General features: G+C 38.9%; 1 protein-coding gene across 6 annotated transcripts in view; it reads left to right on the top strand.

The window, feature by feature from the left end:
- ATP8A2 (ATPase phospholipid transporting 8A2) overlaps positions 1 to 25,232 on the top strand; it is a 357,046-nt gene that overhangs the window by 107,144 nt on the left and 224,670 nt on the right. For all 6 annotated transcript variants that reach the window (XM_080376382.1, XM_080376381.1, XM_080376380.1 and 3 more), the window contains one exon: positions 6,389 to 6,453. In XM_080376382.1, coding sequence (XP_080232508.1) covers positions 6,389 to 6,453 — 65 coding nt within the window. The remainder of the gene's footprint in view (positions 1 to 6,388; positions 6,454 to 25,232) is intronic.

The following is a 25,232-nucleotide window of genomic DNA, read 5'->3' as shown; positions in this document are numbered from 1 at the left end:
TGCCACATGAGTAGGTCTACTCAAAACTCAAATCCTTAAGGCTTTTTCTCACTGTGGATGCTTGTAAGGTGGGCAGCCTGGGTGGTAATGCCTTGTGTTGTCACAGAATGCTGCTGCGCTTGAAATGCGGATTTGTGAGCTATGCCTATGCTGCCATTATGCCATAGCCCTTCACACACCATTAGTAGCCTCCTAGGAGAGTGGCTATCCAGGTCTTAATTGAGTACTAGAGACTTAATAAAGGAACAGGTCCTGATATAAGCACACCCCTGCTACGACATCATCTGTCTCCCAAATAGAGTATCCTTGGAAACAGTGCCAAGATGCTCTTGTGATAGTTTTTGATAGTTTTTCTCAGTGTAACTCATAAATCTGCCTGGAGATGGAAAGAGGCAGAGTGGCACTCTAGTGACCTGACATCTCTTAGAAGAGTGACACATTTTGTTTTTTCCGTCTAGAAAGCTCTGCTTATCTGCCCTGTCTCTAGTGTGTCTATGTAAAGTGCCATCCACAATTGCATTCAGGTTTGCAGATTAGTCTGTTCAGATGTACAGGTGTAGCTTAAGGGGATCCTTAACAGTATAGGTCGCTTTCTGTTGAAGGAGCTATTTCTTCAGTCATCTCAAGATCATGTTGACCTAAAGATTCTCTAACTATAGGGAGAATGTGACCCGTGAAGCTTTTCATATGTAGAACTGCATGCAGATGCATCTGGGTGTATTTCAGGCTCCTCTTGGCAGAACTGTGATGGTCTGTAACTGAGCTTACATTACCTTTAGCAAAACTTGGGGAATTTGCTATTTTTATCTGGTTTTTAAGTTTTTCTGTTTTGATTGGTGTAGTGGAATTCCAGAATGTAGTCTTAACTGGCTAGAATTTCTGCTTACTTGCCAAAACTGAATCAAGTTCCATGTATTTCTATGTTGAAGCTGGTACCAAGAGATGAAATAACCTGAACTGATAAAATTTTATTAGGAATAAGGGGATGTCTTAAGTAGACAGTGGATTTAAATGCTAGTGATCTGGTTTGAATCACTAAAGAAGTACATTTTGCTTTCTTTAAAAGTAGTAGTCAGCTTGAGGAGGGAAGTATCATACTCTGACAAATTAAAAAAAAAAAGGCACTACAGATATGTGCATAAATACCTGACATAAGTGATATACTGACAGCAGCTAGCCTGAACACAAGTAAATTGGCTTTACACCAATTGCTTATTCTGAAGGCTGTGAAGGAGACTAACTTCCAGCTTGTCTCTAAAATTTTTTGTATTTATGGTAGCAACTTGTAAGGGAGACACTTATTCTTTTCAACTTCTAAATTATCACTTTTAGCGTACAATTTTGTAGTAAAACTCAAACTTAATTAACTTCATGTTCAAGTGGGCTTGAAAGTAAAATATGTGGCAGTCTTCCAGTTGTTGTATGTAACCTATTAAAAATGTAATAAACATAAAACTTAAAACCCAGTCCACATGTACACTTTATGCTTCCAGTGTAAATGTGCTATCTGGGGACTAAAAACTATTTTCATGTTCTCATTGTGTGTGAAGGTTATGCTTATGGATTCTTGCTTGCTGTATGGATATGCATATGTGTCGAGGTATATTTGAGCTCTTAGCAGCTGCCCCAAGGAGTTGGAGTGCTTTGTTCTTCTAACTTGATATTGATTTAGTGGCCTTCAGAATTTGTATGTCTGTCTCTTGCTTTCTCAACTTCTCTGAAGAATAACGATTGACTTTGCTGTGGGGTGATTGTATGCCTTCCACTGAGCCATGTGCCAGCTGATAGTTCAGCAGGTGAGGAGGGTGTTCCTGATGATGAGCTTTAAATACTGATCAACCATTTGAACTTTCTACCTATAGAAAATGAGTACCAGGTTTAGAAACGTCTCCGAGTGTGACATATGGTCTTCGGTTTTTATCAGCTGAAACTATACTTACTGTCTGCAAACAGTTCTAGAAGGTTTAACAGTGTTCTTGTAGTCTCATCCTTCTCTTCAAACAATCTGCAGACTCTGGACTTTTTTTGCCTTTCAATGGGGCAAAAAACCCCCATGACGGATCTCTCTTTACTACCATCCTGGTGCTCAGCAGCCTCCCAGAAAATCAGTATCGATGTATTTCCAGACAGTTACTGATTGTTTTCTGGGAATGGGAACTTAGTGTTTACTGAACTGCATCTCTCCCTTCAACAAGGAATCAATCTCTACAGTTGAGCTGAAGTGCTCTCACTGTATGTATTCATAGCTGTGAGCACTGCCTTAAAGTCATAGAACCATAGAAGGGTTTGGGTAGGAAGGGACCTTTGAGCATCTGGCCCAATCCTCCTGCCATGGGCAGGGACATCTTTACTAGACCAGGTTGCTCAAAGCCCCATGCAACCTGGCCTTGAATGCTTCTAGGGATGGGGCATCCACCAGTCTCACCACTACATCATAATTTTTTTTCTTATTTCCAGTCTAAACATATCCTCTTTCAGTTAAAACCCATTGCCCCTTGACTTGCCACTACAGGTCTTGGTGAAGTCTTTCTCAGGTTCCCTTATAAGCCCCCTTTATATACTGAAGGTTCCCCCCAGAGTCTCCTTTTTCCAGGCTGAACAACTTGAACTCTTTGCCTTTTTGCATAGGAAATGTGTTCCGCCCCTCTGATTGCTTTTGTGGCCCTCCTCTGGACCTGCTCTAACAGGTCCTTGTCTGTCTTGTGCTGGGGGCCCCAGACCTGGATGCAGCACCCCTGGTGGGGTCTAAGGTCCAACCAATCATAGAATCATTTAGGTTGGAAAAGACCTTTAGGACTATCAGATCCAACTGGTAACCCAGGACTACAAAGTCCACCACTAAACCATGCCTCTAAGCACCACTTCTGCATGGTTTTTTTTAAATGCTTCCAGGGATGGTGATTAAACCACCTCCCTGGGCAGCCTGTTCCAATGCTTGACCACCCTTTTGGTGAATAATTTTTTCTGAATATCCAATCTAAACTTCCCATGGCACAACTTGAGGCTGCTTTGTCTTGTCTTTTTCATCTACCAGCATCCCCAGGCACTTAAGTAGAGCTGCTCTCAATCTATTCATCACCCAGTTGGTACTGATATTTGGGATTGCTGAAGCATAGATGTAGAACCTTGCACTTGGCCTTGCTGAACTTCATGAGATTGTCATGGGCCTGCTCTTTGGGCCTGTCAAGGTCCCTCTGGATGGCATCCCTTCCCTCTAGCATATCAACTACACCATTCAGCTTGGTGTGGTTTGCAGACTTGCTGAGAGTGCGCTCAATCCTACTGTCACTAGTTAAGATATTAAATGGTATTAGTCCCAGGACTGACCGCTAAGGGAGACTTACTGGTTTCCACTTGGACATGGAGCTGTTGACTGTAACTCCTTGGATGCAGCCATCCAGCTAATACCTTACACATCTGAGAGTTCATCTGTCAAACCCATATCTTTCCAATTTAGAGGTGAGAATACTTCATTTAAATGGAAAAATAATAATAAATAAAATCATAGCTCAACATTAAGAGAGCTGAAGCATACTTGTATCCCTGTGTGAAGTCTGAGCAGGGCCATATGTGCCCTTTCTAAACACAAAAAAAATCATTCTTGCTGCAGATGCTGGATTCTAGTATGCCTGCAGAATGAATGTGCCTGTGTACTATAGTATTGAACTCAGATTCAAGCAATCTTTTTTTTCCAGGACATTTGAAGGGAAATAAGCCCTAGAAATATCTGATACATCTGCCTCGTGGACTTATAGTTAGACTTTTAAAGAGCTAGACAGCAAATTACAGGTGTGGATTGACATTTTATACCTGGCTTTGAACCAGCAGTTGATCTTGCTTTAGTGGAAAGCATTGACAAAAATATGCCATGATCTTAGAGATTGTATTTTTTGTTTGCCATTTTAGTACTGCCAATAATAACTATTCTTAATACTAGTATAAAACTTTAAGATAAGACTTCAGATGTCACTTGTTACAGTTACCAGTTTGTTTTATGGTAGCACTAGATTTTAACGTCTTCATAGTCCTGAAATTTTATGTAGTATATAGATCTCCTATAAATCTGTTTTAGGCTTGATTATATCATCCTACTCCAATCTTTCCTTCATGCTTAATGTGTTGACAAGATGCAAAATGACCTAAATTGCAGGATTAGTTCTTCTGATTCCATGACTTCCAAGATGCCCAGCAGAGCAACTCTCTTTTCCATAGTTGTTTTTTTTCAGCTTTGCTTGTCAAGTGGCATTGTGCTGGTCTTGAAAGAGGTAAAGTGAAACTCTGTAGTGGTTTAGAAATTACAGCTTGCTATTGCAACTGCTGTTCCAATCAAATGCTACTAGAAAATTCTTTTGAATTAGTTATACTGAATTTTTAACAGCCTACTGTGCAAGGCTATTGGCATTCCCTGGGGAAAGAATAACCCTGACATGGAAGGAAGTGCTTAAGTTAGTAATATACTCTTTTTCTCCTCAGTAAAAATAAGAAAGTGGTTCTTCAACCTGGGACAAAATTTCAAAAAAGGCAAACTGACTTTTTTCCAAGTTAGTGTTTTGTTTATACCTGCTGAAGCTTCATTACTCAGTGCTGTACTACCATCTAAGTACTTGTTCACAGGCAGTGGAGATGATCTGCAAAGCTTTACTGACGTAGGCTGCGTGTTGTTAGAATATATTTCATCCTTTTCCCAACAGGTATATGTGCAAGTTCAGTGTTGTTCTGTATTGTTGTCTAAAGCAGAAAGTAAATCTTACCTTTTAACATAAATAAGATGAAAATACATCTGCAAGGTTGCACTTGATATTGCACACAGCTGTGAAAATGCAAGAGAAACAAAGCTTTTGCAGGTAATCAAACCTGCTGCCTGAAAGCACCTGGCTATGTGATGCCTTCCACAAAGGAAGATGAGGTATTTGTTTTCTTGACAGCAGTTGTTCATGTTCCAGGCAGGTTAACACTGGATTATACCTACAAAACTGGCCCAATTAGAAAAATTCTGTAGCCTGAGGAAAAGATTTGCGTTGCAATTGATGAGCCAGTATGGCCTTCCTAAGAAATAAAGAATTCCACAGAAAATAAATTCATGCCTGAGTTGTTCTTTTGCACTTAGGAGGTATGGGGACATGAAATCTCTTCATATTGACTCTGCTGTGCTGCTTTTGAACCTGTTGGCAGTGGTTAATCACTGGGATACTACTCTTAGACTGCAGTAGTCTCCAGTCTCCATTTAAGAGAATTAAGACTTCCTGAGACCTCTTTTTATTTGACAGCAGTTTTTAAACTTGATGTGATTGATTTCTATACAAAAGCACATTAGAAATATAAAATAATTCTATTGTATTTCCTTTTCCTGTGTAACTTAGATGAGCAATAAAAGGCATACGCCTCAAAATAGATGAGTTCTCTACTGTTTCACAGAGCTACCTGACTGTGCCAATCCCAAGGGAACTTGTATGAACTTTTAGGATAGTGCAATGGGATCAGTCTGATGTGAGTTTGTGTTTCTCTCCTGCCATTAATATGAGCTAGAATTAAACTGTTAATTCTGTAAACGCAAAGTATATATATCCTGGATACGACTTTGTCTCGTGTTGTTGACAATCATGTGGTGGAGGAGCTGTCATTTCAGTGGCGTTGAGTGGTACTGCAGTCACTGGCTTTTACTATTGCAAATATAAGAGGTGTTTTTTTCTGTCCTGATAATTTCTGCTTTGAGTTTTGCTGTCGAGGCAAATGGACAGAACTGCCTTCAGAGTGCTGCACTGGACTATGGCAACTTGCTCTTGTTCTTTCATGCCTTAGTCCTACACTAAGAATAATCTAGTGCAGTTACCTGATGGCTATAAAAGTCCGCTGGGGATTTGTGTGTCATTGATTAGTAGTTCTGCTGAAGCTTAGGACCTTCCCCACTAAACTCTGAGGAGTAAAAAATGCTCATGTAACCCAAGTGTGGGCTAAGGGGATTAAATAGCATGGACTAATTTAGTGTGTGCTTCCAGTCATGTGGCATAACTGCAGCTGTGCATTCAGATCTGTTCCTGTTGTGTTGAAGGTAACACTGCCTTCATGTAGATACAGTTTAGGAACAAAAATACTTAACTTTACTGTAGGGCTATAGACTGTATTTATTGCATCCAGTTCATATGGTGTGTTCTTTGGTTAAAACATCTCAAGTGGAGTATTGGAAATGCAGATAAAATGCAGCCTGTGTTGCTAGTAAAGTTGTCAAGTTGGATTGTGTCCTTATACACCAATGTTTCCAGTAGCCTGCCTGATAGGAGTAACTGCTCAAAAAGTAATCTGGCTTATAGGTGCTTATCTTAATGTTTAACTAAACCTTAAATAATTTTCTGAGAAGTAAATCCTTGTGTGCTTTGTTGTTTTCTTGCAGGATACTCTTGCAGACTCATTTCACAGAGTATGTCTCTCATCCTGGTCAATGAGGATTCGTTAGACGTAAGTAAGCTAATACTGGGACAATTCTTTGCAGAAGGAGGTGTGAACAAAAGGAAAGCTATTGAACTTTGTCATTTTATTTATCTCTTTCTTTTAAGGGTAGCAAGATAAAAAATTCATGCTAAAACGGGAGTGGGTTGTGCAAAATGTACTCTTGAGGTATCCAGTCACAAGTTGTACAGATCAAACTATAGTCTCAGAACAAGAAAGTAATTAGCTCCAATGGTTTAATTCTGCTGCAAATTGTTGAAACCTGCAGTATGCCATCAGGAATATAATTGGGTTTTAAGGTATAGATGTAGGAGTATGAAGAAAGAAAACAAAGTTAAAAGACTCATTTCAACTTAAGCTATCTTCAGCATTGCATAGAACAGCTGTAACCAACCTTAACATCTGAGAGCAAGCTGCATTGCGAAGTTACCTATGTACTGCTTTTGGGACCTAAAAATGGGATCAGAATTTGCCTGTGATTGGTTGCCATGCTCCTTGAGTATGTGCAAAAATTCACTAGAAAAATCTTGAGTTTGTATGTGAAACTTCACAAAGGTAGCTTTTCCAGTTTGTTTGTCTCAACATCTGTATTGGCATTTGATATCACTTGAATATCTGATTGCTATTAAAAGGTATTTGTAGGATAGATGAAAAGATATGTAATAAACAGTATCTGATATGTGCATTTAAAGTTGGCAATTCATCTGGCTTCACCAGATGGGAGATGCAAAGCCTGTATCTAAGTATGGAAGGAGTTGCTGGATATTTGGAGATCTGGTGGAAGAAGGGAATACTATTGTGGCAAAGTAACTGTGTGAGACACAGCTGGGAAATAGCACTTAGGTAATGTACTTTATGGTAGCCTTGACAGTGTTTTCAGCTTAGACTCAACTTGCTTGTATGCAGTTGTGGCATCTCAAGGCTTAGAGTTTTAGATCACCAGAACCTGGGAGATCCCAGTGAATCCAGGGGAGATGAACTGCCTCCAGAGGCTGGATTGCTGGGTTCCATGCAGTGTAACGTACCCTGATGCAAGCTGTCTTGCCGCTGAGTTCAAGCAACAAAGACCATGGTAGTTTTCTTGCAGAAGTTCTTTTCTGTGTTACTGTATTGAGTCTTGTTCAGATAACTCTAGTGGTATAAGGTGGATCCCTTTTTTTCGTTTTACAAACTGTTAGCTGCATTAAGTGTGTATAGATTGGCGTATACAAGGTGTTTCAAGCAAATATCTAAATGCCTTCCTGGAGACTTCAATCAGTTCAGACTGTTTTCTCCTCCCATTTTTCCACTTCCGAATGGCCCCTCTTCAAGAGAACTGTTTCCTTTTTTGTGATATCAAAATACCGCGCTGCTTATGAGCTTCTTAACACACTTGGCTGACTAGACCTTTTGATGTGACAAAAGATGCAAAACCTCAGCAGAAAATGAGCAACTCGTGGTCTTTGTTGCTTGAGGCATAAAGGTTATTTGTTTAGAATTATACTAATAAGAAAACTTTGGGTGTGGGGTATTTTTTTTCTGAATGTATTGTGAACTAAACCTAGAATGAAGAAGATGGCTGTGCTTTGTGTAGTTTTCAATTTTTTACACATTCTGAAGCTCTGAAGTTGTTTGACCCTGTAAGTAAAGCTCTTACTTCAACCTGAATCAAAAGTAATTCCTCTAAATTTGCAGAGGCATTGTGCCTTTTGTGTATGCCCGTTTAGAAAGAATAAAGCTTAGACAATGATTACCTGTGGCTAAAGCAAGGGAGGCAAACTGAGAAGTTCTTGCTAGATCAGAGGAAGAAAATGGAGCTAATGCTGCTTGGTATTTAGAAATATCCAGAAGTTGGACAAAGTAGTCCTTAAGCCGTGTTAGCCTGACTGACTCATTACTTCCGGTTTTGAATACCATGATATAGTGAGATGCAGATTTGAGTGAGTAAAAAGTGAATAATATTCACTTTTTCTATAGTGAATATTATTACAGAAGGTGCTGAGTAGTATCGCAACAGCTTCAGCACCTGCTTTTAAATTGTGACTTCTGTTAGTCAAGTGAAAGGACCGTGAGAGGGTGGGCCGAGTAATGGAATGATTTACTACGTATGCCTTTAGTGGTGATCGTTTTGACTGTGGGGTTTTGCTCTAAATGTCAGACAGTGTAGGTGAGATCGTTCAAGGACTTTCAATATGAGGCAAAAATGAACTTGCATTTTCTGGGATGAAAGGCTGGACTTAAGCAATAGTAAGTGAGTGAATGTGCCTAGATCTCTGTTGTTCTCCTTTCCTATCTTCAACAGCAGTAACAGCTTGGCCTTGGCCTATGTATAGAGCCAACTCTGGTTAATTGGTGTGATTGCAGTCTTGTTGTTATGAAACAGACACAGACTCACTGAAACACATATAGCTGTACAAAGGAATACACTTAATATATATATTACTGTAGGATTTTTAGACTCCCAGAAAGGCTTCTGTGTTTTATGTTGAAAACTTGACATGTTTTTCATTGCTTTAGGAAAGTAGGGGTTTCAACAAACTTCATCTATGCAGTTGACATTCCTGAAGTCCTAGTAAATCCTTCTGCTGCTTAGATAAGTCTCTGATTCTTCTCTTGAAACATGAGAAAATGGTGGCCTAAGACAGTTGGTTTTAATTGAGTAGATCCTATGTAATATTTGAAATGTGCTGCTTCAGCAAGAACTTGTGAGACTGTATCTGTTCAGGTCTATCTGCTTGCACTTTGTGGGCTGGGTAGTGGATTTTGGGGAAGGCATGCTAATAGTCTCCTTACCCAACCTTTTTGAGTCCCTTTCAGAGTGTCACCTGCCTACCTGACAGCTTCAGTTGACAACCCCTGCCTCAGTGTATACACTAAATGCCAAATTAATTGTAACAAAGTGAAACCTATTCTTACTTTTATCTCAGCATAGACTTGCAAAAGCGATAATGGCTACCAGAGAGAAAACACAACTGGAGAAAGAAATAAAGAGCTTAAGAATAGGGTGCAGGAAATGCTGGAAGACAGGAGCTAGTGTACTCCAAGGAAATATAGAGGGAATCTCCCATTTTCAAGCTCCTGAAGGCTTATTTTGATCCCTTTCTGTATTTAGCATATGCCCTTTGAGGTTTTTATACATTCAGTTTTTTCCCAAACTTTAGCCAAGGGGTAATGTAATGTGGGAACTGAACTGGGAGAAAATGGCATCTCTTCTCACTTCCCCCATGCCAGCATTGCAAATATTGTGGACTGCCAAAATGTCACTTGAAGTGAAAGAGAGGATCCCTGTGGAAAGAACTTCATTAAGTAAGTTACAAAAGGCTAAACACTTCATTCCCCATGAAAGAGAGGGTATGAAAGGGAAAAGGTGACAGATCTACCCACTCAGCCGCTGAATCTTGAGTCCACTGCCCAGTTTCAGCTTGAAGTCTTCTGAGGCAGTGGGGGTAAGACAGGAATAAACAGTCATCTTTGCTGTTGAAGAGATGGACGCTAGAATCAAATGAGGACTAGCAGAGGAAGCAATTATTTTAACAATTCTTAAGCTTCTGTGTAAATAAATGTGGTGCTTCTCTAGTGAGGTATTGTGTTAACTACCTGAGAAGTGGAAACTGTTGAGTTCAGAAAACTGAACGCAGGAGAATTTTTTTCAGTGATGCCCCAAAAGAAGTTATTCTCTTGGTCTGAACTCCAGAGAGTTAACTTCAAACTTCTAGAGAAACAAGACTACTTAAACAGCTGTGTAGTACAAATGAGAAAATGGGTACAAAAAACCACCCCAGGGTAATAAACTGGGAAGCTGAATGGTTATTGAACTGTCTAGGAAGATTTGAGGTTGTATTAGTCTGCATGATCCAAATTAAGATAAGGACAAACTGTAAAACTACTGTTACAAATGTTATTGAAAATCTGTTCTCTTATGATGTTGAAGAGTTGGCAGATTCATCTAATTAGCAGTCTCCACTACGAACAACAATCAAAGGTATATTGACAGATAGACCCCATGATGGTAGAGGGGGTCACAGATCATATGTAAAAAATGCAAAAATATTACTGGACTCGCCTCCTGTCTCAATGCCAGAAAGCACTTTGGTAGGGGGTGTGGAACCTATTTTAAGACCCTTGAGGACACTCTATTTGTCTTGAAAGAGTGTATGGGGATGGGAGGCTTTCTGACTCTGCAGAGTACTGTCCATTATGATGGATCTGTTCCTCCAGTAAGAGCAGTTAGTCATACAGCGTGAGAGATCAAGGCTGACACAATCGTTAATATGTGCCATTTTGTACGCATCTTGCCGTGTTGCTTCATGTGAGGACACACTAGAATGAGAAATTCTTATCAAACATGAGTTAATATAGAATGATCTGCTCTTCCCTCCCCTTTGTTTTGCCTGACCTCTGCCAACACAGGAGAGAAATAGGCGATCAATGTTCTGTCAGGCATACTTTAAACGCCCTAGATAAAAAATTACAAGCAGCTCCTCTGCTCGTTGTATTCCACTGAACTCCTCATTCAGCGATGGAACTGGAGGTAGCACTTGGGAAAATACGATAATAGTTTCCTTTTTTAAGTTGAAATTGTAGTGTTGCTGATGGCTCATGTTGAATTGAATGCCTTACACCTTGACTCTGGCTTCAACTGTGTTGATCAGCAGTAGCTCAGTAGTATCACTTGAGGATTCGCTCTTGAGATAGCTGAAGATACTTTGCAGAACTCAATGCTAAACACTTGCCTCATTAAGCCATGTTGCTTGGAGCACATGAGTGGTGGGAGAGTGGGAAGTGCGAAGTTAATAAGAGGGTTTCCACCTGGGCATAGTACTATATCTACCATGCCTAATTTTAGCTGATACTTTCTGGTTTCCCTTTCATGAGTGAATATGTGAGCTAATACTACAACAGTTGCAAAAATGTGAAAGACCGGTTTCTTTATTTTTCATGCTTTTCATTTGTGTAGCTTTACTACTTTGAAATAACACTACCTAAATTTAGCAAAAAAATCTGAGAACATCTCTTTTCTGGTCCTTAACTCTTCAGAGCTGGAGATGACAAAATCTCAGCTGCATGTCTTAGGCAAGGGTTCTGAGGAAGGAGATGTGGCTGCTGTTGGACTGATTTGAATTTGAAAAGTGGTTCTTGTTAAACATCTCCCATGCAAAGTTGAGAACTTCAGATGTGCCATGCATCAGCAGTCTGGGAGCATTTCAGTGTGAAGTACAGATTTTATACTTGAAATTTTCTGTGAAATGTTACCATGGTTGATAGGTGTTGAGAAATGCAGAGTCTTTAACAAGCCACTAAAATGTGGATACATTTTAGCAAAAGCAACAGGTGAAAGAGCATCTATTCTTAACTAATTCAAGTTCTAGTGAGACTTTGTATGTTAAAAAAAAGCTTTGTAGAAAATGAGTATTCCGTGTTCTCATTTTTCTCTGCTGCCCCCTCATCTAGCAGATGCTCCATTAAGTTCAGGCGTGGAAGACTTTGGTTACAGAGTCTAGCTGTAAAGGAAGACAGTAGTATTAGAAGTTTTTCAGTAAACATAAGAAACCTAATGGAAGCTTTCAGAACATGAGAAAAAAGACAGAAAATTGGAGAGCCATGGCATGTCAGCTGAGTAGAAAAAAACATCATTGACGTATAGTTGCTAGTCTTTTAAGTGAAGAAAATGGGTAATTACATGGTACATCATGATGACATATCTAATGTTGAAGGTGACTGTAATGCTTCAGCTCAGATAACGTTTTTTTTCCAGAACAGGAGCACAAACTTGTGGAGCTTCTGAACTGGTACATCAAAAATGCTTTGTATTACATCGCTCGTGTTTTCAAACCAAAGTACTTCTGGTGGTTTTTTTTCCAAGTACTCTTATCACTATTTTTAATATAGAACTGAATTTTGCATAAGTCTAAGCATAGAACTTGTACATGTTTTGTTAATTGCTGCAGGTTTTTTTAATTCTAAGGTGAGTGTCTTTAGTTACTTGCCAATCTTTCCAGTGTTGAATCTCCATAGTAATACTTTGTATGTTGCACTTGTAACAGAAATTATGACTTCTGCTCAGCTTAGCCCAAAATCCATCGGTAGAAGGTTCTCACACTGAAATTCTGTAGCATTTTATTTAATATATTCCACCTCTGAAATCCATTAATGCTAAAAACGAATCTTTTACAAGATCCGAGTTGAGCTTAGAGCCTTTAAATATTAATACACTTTCCCCTTTGTGCAGTCCCTGTGTGACTTTTTTTTCCCCCACTTCTGCTCTTTGGTGTGCAGCAGCAGGTGAGATGTGATCGAACAACTGCCTTGGCTTCGTTTTGAGAGCTAAATTTTTCAATAAATCATGCACTTGAAGGGAAAAATCAATAATTTTGTTCTCTTCGGGGATCTACTGGGAATGGAAGAGACTAATCTCTAGCTTGATTCAGCTGAGTTGTAGAAACTTAGCATAATAATCTGCAAATGTTTATCCCTTATAAGCTTAACTATATGCATACATATGCTCACTTGATTATTCTTTTTCTTAATAAAGCTTTTTCAAATGAAAATATTTTGAGCATGAGATATACTTTGGGTGTAATTATTGCATTCAGTTTCTGCTTTAATTAAATTTGAAACGCCGTAAAGTCTTATTGTGTAGCTCTTAACCTGGATAAATTTCTTTCCTTGGCATCTCATGGAAGCTGAGTTGAGAGCAGTGACAGGGAAAGCTGAAGAAGAGAAACTGGATGACCCAGAGAGGCCCTGGAAAGCATGAGATGAGAGTAGCAGGTATTATAACCAAGCAATGTTGGGTGTGTTCCCCCTCTTCAGTCCTGTGGAAAGGAGAGATAGGGAGCGTATCGACTGGTTTTCACATTGGGCTGTATTGAACAGTAGCAGAAAGGCAAAATCGGAGGAACCCAGTTCTGAGCCTGTGTATTTTCCTGTAAAGTAACTCTGTTGATACAAATGAGCTACACAGCAAATGTGCCGTGCAGAACTCATGTGCCTAGACTGACTCAGTCCTGTATTATACATAGATGTAAATAACAAACTGATACTCGAGCGTAAGAACCCTTGATGTCAGTGTCTATGTCTATTGATGATCATATTAGTTAAAAGTATTAGCATAGAAGCAGAAGCTGCTCTCTTGTCACTCTTCTGCTTACTCCGCTGTATCTTTTGCATGCTTCAGTGTTTGGATGTGCTATTGAATATGAGCATGGACTAACCTGTTTGTGCTACCATGTTAAAAGGACAAACAAAAATTCATGGTGTAACTTATTGTCTGTAGTCACTGTCTTGACTTCCTAAACTGGGTCTTAGGATTTGCAGGGAAGCTTTACGTGCAGTTGTTTTGTAATTTAGCAGTGAAGAGTGAGGATACAGAAAACATGGTTATTACGTAGTTTTCTTAGTTTTGCTCTTCTGTAGGGTAACATTACTATGAAGGTTTTATCACCTATAGGGAAAATCTCTTAAGAATTAGTATATTACTGGATTTATCCCATTACTTTCATGACCTTGATTCATTCTTATGGGCACTTTTTCTTTCCACACTTCTGAACAATTTAAGAAAAATGTGTTAAGGAGATCTTTAACAGGGACCATTATTCATTGTATTTAAATACTGATAGATCTATAAATCTGGGATTATCTAGGAATCCTGCATATAAATTGTTCTGGATTTCTAAAGAATTAGAGCTCTGATCTGATTAGTGGGTTTACGCACATGCTAAAATAAATCTTGTTGGGTTGCTACCTAAAACTTATTCTAATAACCATTGGGAAAACTCAGACTGGTTGTGGAAAGGAGGAAAACCTGAAGGGAGCAGGCAATTAAAAAAATAAATTGTCTATCAGTGTGTTTGTCTTCAAGCAAAGAGTATGGTTCCAATAGTGTCTTCTGTACTACACTTACCAGGACAGAAAGATTAGTGTAGCACGTGTGTTCTGTAGAAGGGTAGTAGCTTCACTACAGGAATTTCTTTAGCATACGCAGTATGTAAGTAGTTTTTATATAAATCTATATTTCAGGTTCTTCAGCACAACTACAGGAGACAGTGCCTGTGAAGCTATGAGAAACTTTGAAGGTGTTGCTTTTTGTGTCCTGATGCTTTTGCTTTTGCAAGAAAGGATGTTCCTTCTTGGTGATGTTACGCTAATTACTCCCAAATAATGGGGGTGAAGTTATTGCCAGCTTTTCAGACTAGAACTAAAGTTACCTACTACTGGGAGCTCCAAAGCCTTGGTATTGTGTGCTTCAGTCCTGCTGAAAGATAGTAAGGTGTATGGATAACTGCTGGAAGAAAAGAACAGGTCCTGTACTGCTAATGCCTTGTAACACTTTGAAGATTGCATCCTTGCGTGTTGTGCAGAGTAGTGGGATACTTTTTTCCCCGTGCTATTATCTGCTGAAATGCTTTAGAAGTCAGTATTCTGGAAAACTGCCTGATGTGGACAATCCCATTTTAGCCAACCATCAGCTCTTTCAGAAAGGCTTTTGGGAAGCTCCTCTGGTATCTTTCAGCTAATAAGTTACTTCAGTTATTAGTCAGTCTGGAATTCTAATGGGCTCTTCTGTGTAGTACTGAGAATTTGCAAAGGAAGCTAATGAGGAAAACTAGGGAAATAACACATTACTTTATTGTACCAAATACTTCTAATGGCTCAAATGTCTGTTGTTCTTAATCTACAAACAGACATCAAGCTAATATGTACTTACACAAGGAACAGTGTCTAGTAATCAGATGTATCTTCAAAAATACTAGGTAGAAAAGATTTAGTGTTTTTTCTTACGTGTTTTTGAGGAACAAATAGAATCTTTCATAGCTCCAGGTATTTGATAATCTACATAGAAAGCTAGTTGTATGGATGTGGAAAATACACAACTCTTCGTGTGAAAAGCTGCTTTGATTTGAGCGTTCTGTGTAGAATTACAAATGAAAGAATATAGGTGTTACCTGGACCTATAGGTTTAAGTACACACTGGACTGTGTAACTTAAGTATTAGGTTACCATTTTCTCAGGAAGTAATACTAATAGGTTTGAGCTGCGAGTGGTGAATGAGTTAGGCTATTTTTGTTTCATCCTGCTTTCCCTTTTCAGCATTCATTAATGACTGTTATACCTTATCTGTGGTGATGTTTTTTCTGTTAATGTTTTCTGGCACTGCGATAGTTGATTTGCTTGAAGTGGGGGCACTTGGACCTGAAGGAATGCAAGGACCTTTAGGAGTCTGAAGACCAGGTTTCTAAATAACCATTCTTTCTATAGCTGGAAATTCGTGGGGGGCTGGGGAGGGCTATTAAAAAACACAGCCTCTGTTTTTTTCCAAGGTACTTTTCCATTTGTCAAGACCCAGAAAAGACCTTGCAGTTTTAGACTGCAGGTATTTTAGCAACTGGGGGCTCATCCTGCTAATGCCTTGTCCATGCTTTAAGACGGAATAGATCATAGTACATAACACACACTCTTCCTTTCGATTTTTATCTGAATTGAATCTAGTTTTTGCTGTTTTGTTTCTAAAAGCTCTCGTGTTAGAGGAAAATGACTGGGAACAAACAGTATTTCTCTTAAAACTGCTTATGATATTCATATATGTTAAGGCTTATTTCTAAACAGATGATCCCTGAGTTACCCAGATCTGTTTTCTGTTGTCTAAGTTAACAATGTAATAATAGCTTCAGTTGGATGGCAAAGGAAGTATGTTTGCTTTGAATATGAGAGTCTCTGCAGCATACGGATAGGCTTAATGTCTAATAAGGATGAGACACCATGGAAACATAAAGATGTGTGATGAAGTGAAAGCAGGTTTTTGTTAAATGAGAACCTACCTGTGAAGTGCTGTGTTTTCATATGGTAGAGCCTCGTGGTGTGATTTTTCTAGAGGAATAAGGTGGATGGGTGTCTGATTTGTAGGTAAATGAGTTACAGATACTGGTATTCTTGATCGATGTTACCAATATTACACTTCTATAGAAACAATTCAGAGTTCTCTTTCATACTGAAGGGTAGGAACTCAATACTCCTTTCTTTTTGCAAGATGCTTACTTTCATATCTGATCTTTGCCTTTCATTGAAGGGGAGGGGGAGTCCTTGTTCATGCAAATTTATGTGGGTTTTTAAAGCATAAGCAGTCTTTCTTGGTGTGGAGCCAGCCAAAATCAATAGAATTTTTTTCACCTGCACTGTTAACTTAGTGAAGATAGTGGAGAGCTACTGCCTTAGATTAAGAATTAGGGTATGTCTTGATCATATTTTCAGACAACAAAGATAAGACCACAGATAGCTGTATCTCTCTTTGTGAGTCCCGTAATACTGACTACTCTTTAAATCTTTTTCTGGAGATCATTTCCTTTCTCTTCAGAATTACAGAATCATCCTTGTAGCTGAAGTGTGATTACTCCAAGCCTGCTCATCAATTGCATGAAGGAAAAAATTTCCTTCATACGAGAACTAAGGAAAAAGATGTTTTAGGTTTGGTTGAAGCTAGAAAAAGTCCTCTTGAATTTTTCTGGGTTGATTGGTCTGTCAGAAACTGGAGTTAAGCAGTTCTCCAGCTCTGTGAAGTTAATGCCTGTTTATATGTGTGTTCTGTCTGCTTTTGTCTACTCTGTGGAGTAGAACTCATCAGAGAAATCTTGTAGAAACTTCTAGAATGTTTATGTGCCTTTGCCACAATGGTGTTTGCTTATTTTTTACTGATAAATATGTCAAGGCACACTTAGACATCTGTAATGATTCATGTAATTGAAGTGGTAATGCTACAGGGTTAGTTTTGCTCTTTCATATTTTGAAAGTGATTAGTTACGTAAGATAAGCTGATTGAAGCTAGGTAGTAAGTACGATCTCTCTGTCATTTCAAAACAAAACTAATCTGGATATTTTGTATTTTCCACTATTTCCCAAATCATAAATTATCATAACCAGTGTTCTAAGCAGGCCTAAAATCACAGTTCTGGGATGTCAGGACTTAATGCTTTATTGGAGAGCTGTGGGAATGAGTGTTTATCAGAGCTGAAGTAATTCAGATATCCTCTTGAAGCTTCCGTTGTGATGGTGTCTATGCTCGTCGTATATGCTTTGCTTTTTCAAGCTAGCCAGGCAAGGGTAAGAGTGCACTTGTGAAGCTCTTGGCAGCCCTAATGGACACCAGGGCTGTGGTACTGGTGGTGGTAAGATTTTTTTTTTAAAAAATGTTTCATAAGCTTAGAACTGGTGTAATCTCTTCATTTCTTGCAGACTTGAGTCTTGCGTGCCTCTTCTGTCATCCTTTTTCCTTTTACTCAGAAATAGGCTAATTGAGGAAAAGAATCAAAATCCATGGAACACTTGACTGTTCACTTATGTTACTGTGTTCTCCTTCCTACCCCACGATGATAAAAAGAGTTTCTGAGCTGGGCAATGATAACAACTTCTATGAACATGTTTCTTGATAAGCTGACTGTATTTCATGGTGTGCCTCACTTAAGTAAAATGTGTGTCACAAAATAAATTCAGCTTAGTCCCTGAAGCTGTGGCAAAGCTTCCTGTTCAGTTATGTGTCTCCTCTGCTGCAAGCTGTGCTTATCCGGGGAGTGCTTCAATTTTTTTGTTTTCATATCATGAACTTTTTTGCTATTATAATGCAGCATTATAAACATTTTGTGACAGATTTTGTGTGGCAAGACTAGCTGTGGAGAACATAATGAATTTGTGTTCTGAATTGGTAGTTATCCAACCTATTAACTTCCCTTCCCACCCCCTCCATAAATCTTAAATTTGTGCATATACAGGAGCTGTCACAGAGTTTAGACTTTGCAGTTTGCTTTTGATTTGGTAGAGAAGTATGTTACTGCAATAGCAGAAGGTTTCCTTATGTCGAGGCAACTCTCATGCGTTCTTGTTATTTGCTTAAATAAGCATTGTAAGGTACTCTGTTTGACCCTCTGAATCTTATGGGAGCTGGGAGCTGGGTTGAATCGTAACGTTTTGAACCCAGTCAAACTTTAAAGCGAAAGGACTATGGTATAGTCATGTTGTGATGGTCTCTTTCTATGGCAGAGTAGACCACCTGCATTATTCTTTGGCGAGGGATGTGTTGCAAGTTTGTCATGAACAAGCTGTGTTATTGGGAGAAATAAATTCTAAGTTTTGAACTTAAAATTGTAGGACTCTTTAGAGTTTGTTTATTTATAAATACAACATTGCATAAATAACTTTTTTCTTTCAGTTTGCTGCTGATTAATTAAAAAAGAAATGTAGCAGCTTGCAGGGTTACTTAGAGAACTCTGTGGGTGTTTTGCTGTTGACCTAAGTACAACTGCAGTAGGGCCCATAAACTACATGACAGATGAGTTCTTTGCGAGTAGGACTGCTCTGACCGGTGGCTGCCTTAGTACTTACAGAATAGTTGGGTATGTGCTGTGATGTTGAGCCACAGAGAAGTCTGAAGGAAAAAAAAAGTCATGTATAATGATTAGTCTTCATGGTGCCTAATATCCTGGAAGTATGGTGACTCACAGGCAACCTGTGCTGCACAGTCTTTTATGACAGTTTGTTACTGCAGCTTAATGGTTGAGAACAATGTTGACTGTAAGCTCAGTTCTAGTAGTCCTTACTTGTTATGGGCGGCAGCTCTTCACTTCAGGACTTGAGAGAAACTGGACTGCATTCTCCTGCCACTTACTCCAAGATAATGCTGTTGAAATTATGGGGAATACTTCAGACACAGTTCTGCATTATGTAAATATTTTTTTAAATTGCTCTAACCTTACTCTCACTGCCTGGAATAGTGATAATACTGGTACAAATATTGTTCATATGATAATGCATGTGCCACAAATATGTGACAACCTCTTAAAAGGCTAACTGTTTTGGTCACTGAAGTTGTTAACCTTTCATAGCTTCTGCTGGCTAAGAGGAAGAATGCAAGGTGCATCTAGCACATGCATTTACTTCACACTATGCATTCCCATTGCACTGGGGATTAGTTAGATGCAGGTCTCTTGCGTTGCTTGAAAACCTGTGTTGGGAAGCAGTTAAAGTGGCTGTAAAGCCTGGTTTTGCCTGCCCTGTAAGTGTGATTTATTCTTCGCTTCTCAGTTTCCAATACTCTTCCAGTTTATCACAATGTCTCTGAGAGACAAACTTTGTTTTGTAATTAGGGGTGTGCAGTTCCATATCTAATAAACTGGTTTTAAATAAATACCTGCTAGTGAGTAGTATTTGGGATCACTGTGTGTACTTAAAGGCTCAGTTTCATATTCAAGTAATGATATTACAGCTGTGAAGGGGGCAAGCGCATGGTATAAGTGACCTGAGTGTCTGCCTTGGTTTCCACAGAGAGTCTGAAATAACTAAACCAGAATTACTTTCTAGGTGCTGTGGACTACAAGTCTTTAACAGGCAACGTCATCTTAGACAAGTGACCTGGATGCCAGGTCAGTCTACCTGCACGTCCCTCTTGTTTCAAGTATGGCCATAGGGCATTAACGTTCCTTAGATAAATCCTTGGGAGCAAACCTTGTCTCTGATGCAAGAACTGTTCAGATGTGGAATATTCTAATTTGGGGCATCTGCTGATTCATGTAACAGTGACTGTAGGGTGAATAATGCATACATAGACTGACTAGATTGCAGCATTTGCGTCCTCTTTCGGCTGGTATGTACAGACCGTATTCAGTATTCAAGCACAATCTGCTGTGACGCCCCAGAAAAGAGCAACTGACCCCCGAGGCAACTAACGGTTGAAATGTTTTTCAACCTGGGATCATATAGGTAATGGATTGACAATATCCACACGGCACTAGAAGCCTGGGAAATGATGGCAGGCACTTGGTGGAAAGCTGGATGTAAGATCTTTGTCAGTTTTGTGTTCAGCAAGGCTGACACATCACAAGGAAGCTTTACTGTGATTTGGTGTCTGTTATTAATTCAGGTTTCTGTAGCTGAAGTATGGAATTCACTGAAATAATAAGATGTACTTTGTCTTTCTACAAATAAGTGTAAATTCTACAGTACAACTGTGGACCATTTGTGTGGCTAATGGTGACTAAAGTTGTCTGCCTTGAAGATTTTGTGTTCTTGGTGGGGAAGAAGGTCAGCAGAGCGTGTGCTTTTGGATGTGGTGTTTAGTAGTCCATAGAAGTCTGGGAAAATAGGGATGAATAAAACCAATTAATGGTTAAGGGGCTTTGTAAGGTCTGGGTTGGTATGGTAACATTTATGTCTCCGTTACAGAATTAATACTTCCCAACTTATCTGTAAATAACACAAGGAAAGGGGACATGGGTTCAAAAATTAACTAGCTGACTTCTTTGAAAACCTCTACTTACTTTTCAAGTTATTAAAACTTAATGGCTCTATCTATATTAGTTTTAAAAGTTCTCAAGGGATTTATAGTTCTGTCCAGAGCTTGACAGACAAACTCTATGGTTCAGTAGAGAGAGTTAATAGGTTTAGTAAATATTACTAAAATAAATCTATTGTAAAACTAAATCTTTAGGGAAATTACTCTGGTGGCTTTATTTTAAAAAAGTAATGTGATCTTGATGGTTTTGTGAGGTTTTCTTATTAAAATTATTTTTAGTAATTGAAGTGAGTATCATATTTATTAGATAAACTTTAATAAAAACTTCAGATGTACACATGGGGTAAAACGATAGGGAACTAAGTAGTGTGTTTTTAAAACACTGGAAAAAAAAGGTCTTTGAAAGTCAGTGTTCACTTGAGGGAATGATGTTTATTTGACTAAAAAGAAAAATTTGCCTGGGGCTTTCTTACATAGCATCATTATATTCTTGGTTTAAAAAAAAAAAAAAAAAGTAAAAATACAGGAAACAGTCACGGTGAAAGCAAGTCAGGTGGTGTGTGCAGCTTCTCAGTTGAGCGGGTTCCAGTGTCTCAGGGCAACAGTTACGCAGTATCATTAAGGTTTATTTTTTCCCAGCTCTTTCTAGAGTTAGACAAAAGCAGTCAGACCATGAGCATTGCAGTAGCAATGCTACTTATGTTTCCTGAGCTACCTGTGCATATGAGGGAGATAATAAATTTGCATAAACTCTATATGGGAATAGAACATTTAAGTTGCTAAGAGTAGGATCAGCAAAGTTTTAAAATTTGCTAGTTTAGGCCGCAGAGATGCTTCTGATCTGTACCTGAAATGCCTTTGCAAATCACTAGTTTATAATGTGTTATAGAGCAGTTCAAGTCAAAAAACAATATCTATGTAAAGGCTGCCCTGTGACCTCTATATGCATTATGCAATGTAGTAATTCCTAGCAGTAGTAATTGCCAACAGATACATGTCAATTGTAATGTGTTTTGTTGCTTTTGAAACACCAAGTAATAAACAAGTCTGTGGTAGAGGAAGGGAATAAAATGGGCTATTGTGGGAGTCTGGTGGGGTATAGAGTATCTGGAAGAAGACTCTTCTGCGGTTCGTTACCTGCAGTTGTCAGTTTTAGTGGAGTTTGTGTTGTAGGTGGATAGCGTATTTTGGAGAAGTCAAGTAAGGACAGTGGAAAAATCCAGTGTACTGGTTTTGGAGGAAGAACAGGCAGCAGATGGTTGTTTAGTTCATTTGGTGTTTTTTCTTGTATGATAGAAGTGTGTGAAACTAAGAAATGGAAATGATTTAGTTACTTGAGGTTGCAAGTAACATAGACCTTGTGACAGACTATTTCACTCATGGTTTGTCCAGCACCTAGGAGCCATGTGAACCCTTCAACAAGGGAGTCTGCAAATCAAAAGGATTATTCTGGCAAAAAAAGTCAGAAAATGTTTGCCAAGAATGAGTCATTGCTATTTGTCAAACTACTAGGAGAGTGCTGTGTGGAAGGAAATAGATTGTTACTGTAGCTGTGTGCAGAAGTGTAGTAGAATTACTAATCTACCAAGAGCAATACAGATAGATCTTCCATATAGCTTTTTGTGATGGTCACCTGCAAGAAATTCTCAAACGAAATATTATTCAAAACGCATTTTGAAGCAAATGGTAGTCATGCAGGACCAAGTATGCTTCTAGCACATCTCTTAACTTTATAAGAGATGAAGCACTCGTACTGCCTTAATATCTGCACTGTGAACTTAGCTGCCCTGCCTGTCCAGTGATCCAACTGCTGCATATTCCCTACTCGGTGAACATGAAGACCTGGAAGAGCCTCTGCTTTTCAGTCATAGCAGTGTCTATTAAAAAACAGCCTGGCTCCTTATAGAGATTTTTTGCTAGTAATATACATGCTGTAGTTGCTGTCATTAGTATTCTAATGTTACTGCTTCTAAATGGAGGGAAGCCTGTTATCCATGTGTGCTTAACAGAAGCCTGGTGTTAATATGGACTAAGAGCAGACTGCATATTTTAAGGACTAAATAGGCTAAATAACATGAACTAAAATAGGGGGGGAAATTTTTTTTTGTATTCTAGTAAGATATCAAATAGTAATACATTCTGCTGGAAATATTGCCAATGTGGTTTTAAGACCCTGTCTGCTGCCTCATAAATGAAGTTTCAATAGCCCTGAGTTTGGGTTCACATGTACTAAGGGCTGGTTACAACATTATTCTTCATTAGGTGTTTTTGGAACACATGATGCTTTATGAGCAAAGGTGAACTCTAGGGCCTGAAGGAGGCTTGGAGCAGGAAAGTACAGATGTGTTTGTAACAATGAGGACCACTGGCAAAGTTCAGGATTATTACTGCTACATATTGTTTAAAGCTAGACTTTCTATTGTTCAACTCTGCCAGTGTCTTCAAAAGACAGTGTTCTGCCCTAACTGATTTCCATGTCCAAAGTCATTGTGGCTAAATCCCTAATTCCCACATGATAGGATTTCAGTTCATGTAGTCAGAAAGGTAGCCTGTATGATATAAGAATGAATATTTTGCTCTTAGAATTACAAATATTGTTAATATTTGTAAATACAAATATTGCTTAATTTTTTGTTACTGTACATTGGAGTTTGCTATGAAAATGCTTATGGTGCTGCCTTTTCAAATTGCTCATTTTTATAGAAGGTTTCAGTAGGTGAACATAATAATCTTGTCAGATAATGGAATAAGCTTTGGGAGGAACGCAGCACCCAGAGCCTTAGGAGGCTGGGATAAAAGACTTCTCAGTATCCCTGTGAGTTTCAGAGGGTTTGCATACAGTTGGAAAAATTGCTGTGGTAGACTTAGTTAGTTTGGGTGTTTCTGATTCTTGTCAGAATTCATTGCCCCAGGTAAAGCATTTACTGACTTCAGCTGGGAGAAGACTTTTTATGGATTTTGTTTTTTATCTGAAGTATTAAATTGCTGGAACTGGTTGTTACATGGTGTTAAGATTATATAATTTTAAGACTGTTTCAGTGAGTAATCGTCTGCTTGGGATATCTCCGTAGATTCTCATCAGTACTGGATCTTCAAGATTATTGAAATAGTTGTGTGAAGTGATCTGAAACTTAAAATATTAGGGTCCAGCATCAGGACAGCTGTTGCAAAATAGCCCTTAGATAAACTGTTCGGTTACTGAAAAATGCAAAAGTCTTTCACCTTTTTCCCCTTCGAACACACTGCCTGGAATTGTTGTCTTTTCTGCAGCTTTGAAAATAGGAAGACACTTAATTGTCAGTTGAACAGATGTAATATTTCAAGTATGCAGTCTGTCTGAAATATTAGTGCTGACTTTATACTATGGCTGGTAAAGGAACTGCCTTAAAATTGAGGGATGTGATAAGGGCAAACATTATTTTAACGTCTTACTACTGTCTTTTGCATAGTATTAAATAGGGTTTTGTTTAGTGAAGGCAATTTTGCTTTTCCCGTGCAGCCTGGAGGTGCTTGGAATGCTGAAGACTTTACTATTAACTTGTTAAAACAACCTTAGTTAAGAAAATAACTAGGAATGTTGTCAAGGGAGCGGTTGAGTGGAAGCGCTCGCTTCCTTTGATCTGCAAGGAGGCCAGTGGCCAAGCTGCTCTTGCTCCTGCTTGTATCCTTTTCCACAGCTACAAATGGATGTTGCAAGGCCAGACACTCTCTAGGCAGTGACTCTCTGAAGCTGCTGTCAGGAGACCTGTGCTTGGTGATGCCTATTCCCCTTGTTCATGCCTTCTCGCCCACGGAATATAGCCTGTGCCAGGAAGGTAATGCTGTTCAAGTAAGTAAAGTAACGTAAAATAATCTAATTGATATTCTGGAAAATCTTGGTGCCCTGTATCCTCATCTTCTATAAATGCTAAACTTTTTGCTTTTCTTGTTTTAAAACACTCCAGACAAAGGCTCCTTTAGGAGCCTGTAGCAATGCGCTTTTTATCATTAAACCTAATCTCTTTTGAGTAGTTGTGGTGTAATGGCAAACCTTTTTTAAAAATTATGCATGAAAAATAATTGAATTTGACTTACAACTGAAGTAAAAATCAGCAGGAACAGTGACATTTTTATTGCAACTTCTGGACTGTCGGTGGTGAGCTACTCTGCCCCACTTCTCCTGAGACGGTGACCTTCAGAAGGTGGGCAGTGGCTGTACCCTTCTGCTGGTTCTTCGTGTGCATTGTGGCAAGGGATAGGCTGGAGGAACTGGCTGCCTTGTGCCCAGTTTCAAGAGTAGAAAAGGGTGGTGGGAGAGTAGGTTCTGATCTGTGCTGCATCCTTTGCTGCCAGTTGAAGTTAAATGTTCAAGGAAACCTTCTTGTATTTGCTTTTCCAGAGCTTTCTATTTTTGTTTCTGTCTTGTCTTGCATACAGCAGATTAGCAAGCAAGGTTTGCATTTGTTTTGGTACTTGGAAGATGATCAACTCATCCTTGATGCTGCTGTTTTTAGTAGAACTTGGTTATGTAAAACTGCTCTTCAGATATCCTCTG

This window comes from Falco punctatus (genome assembly GCF_963210335.1).
Source record: "Falco punctatus genome assembly, chromosome: 2".
Lineage (NCBI taxonomy): Eukaryota > Metazoa > Chordata > Aves > Falconiformes > Falconidae > Falco > Falco punctatus.
This window is presented reverse-complemented; position numbering and strand designations above follow the sequence as displayed.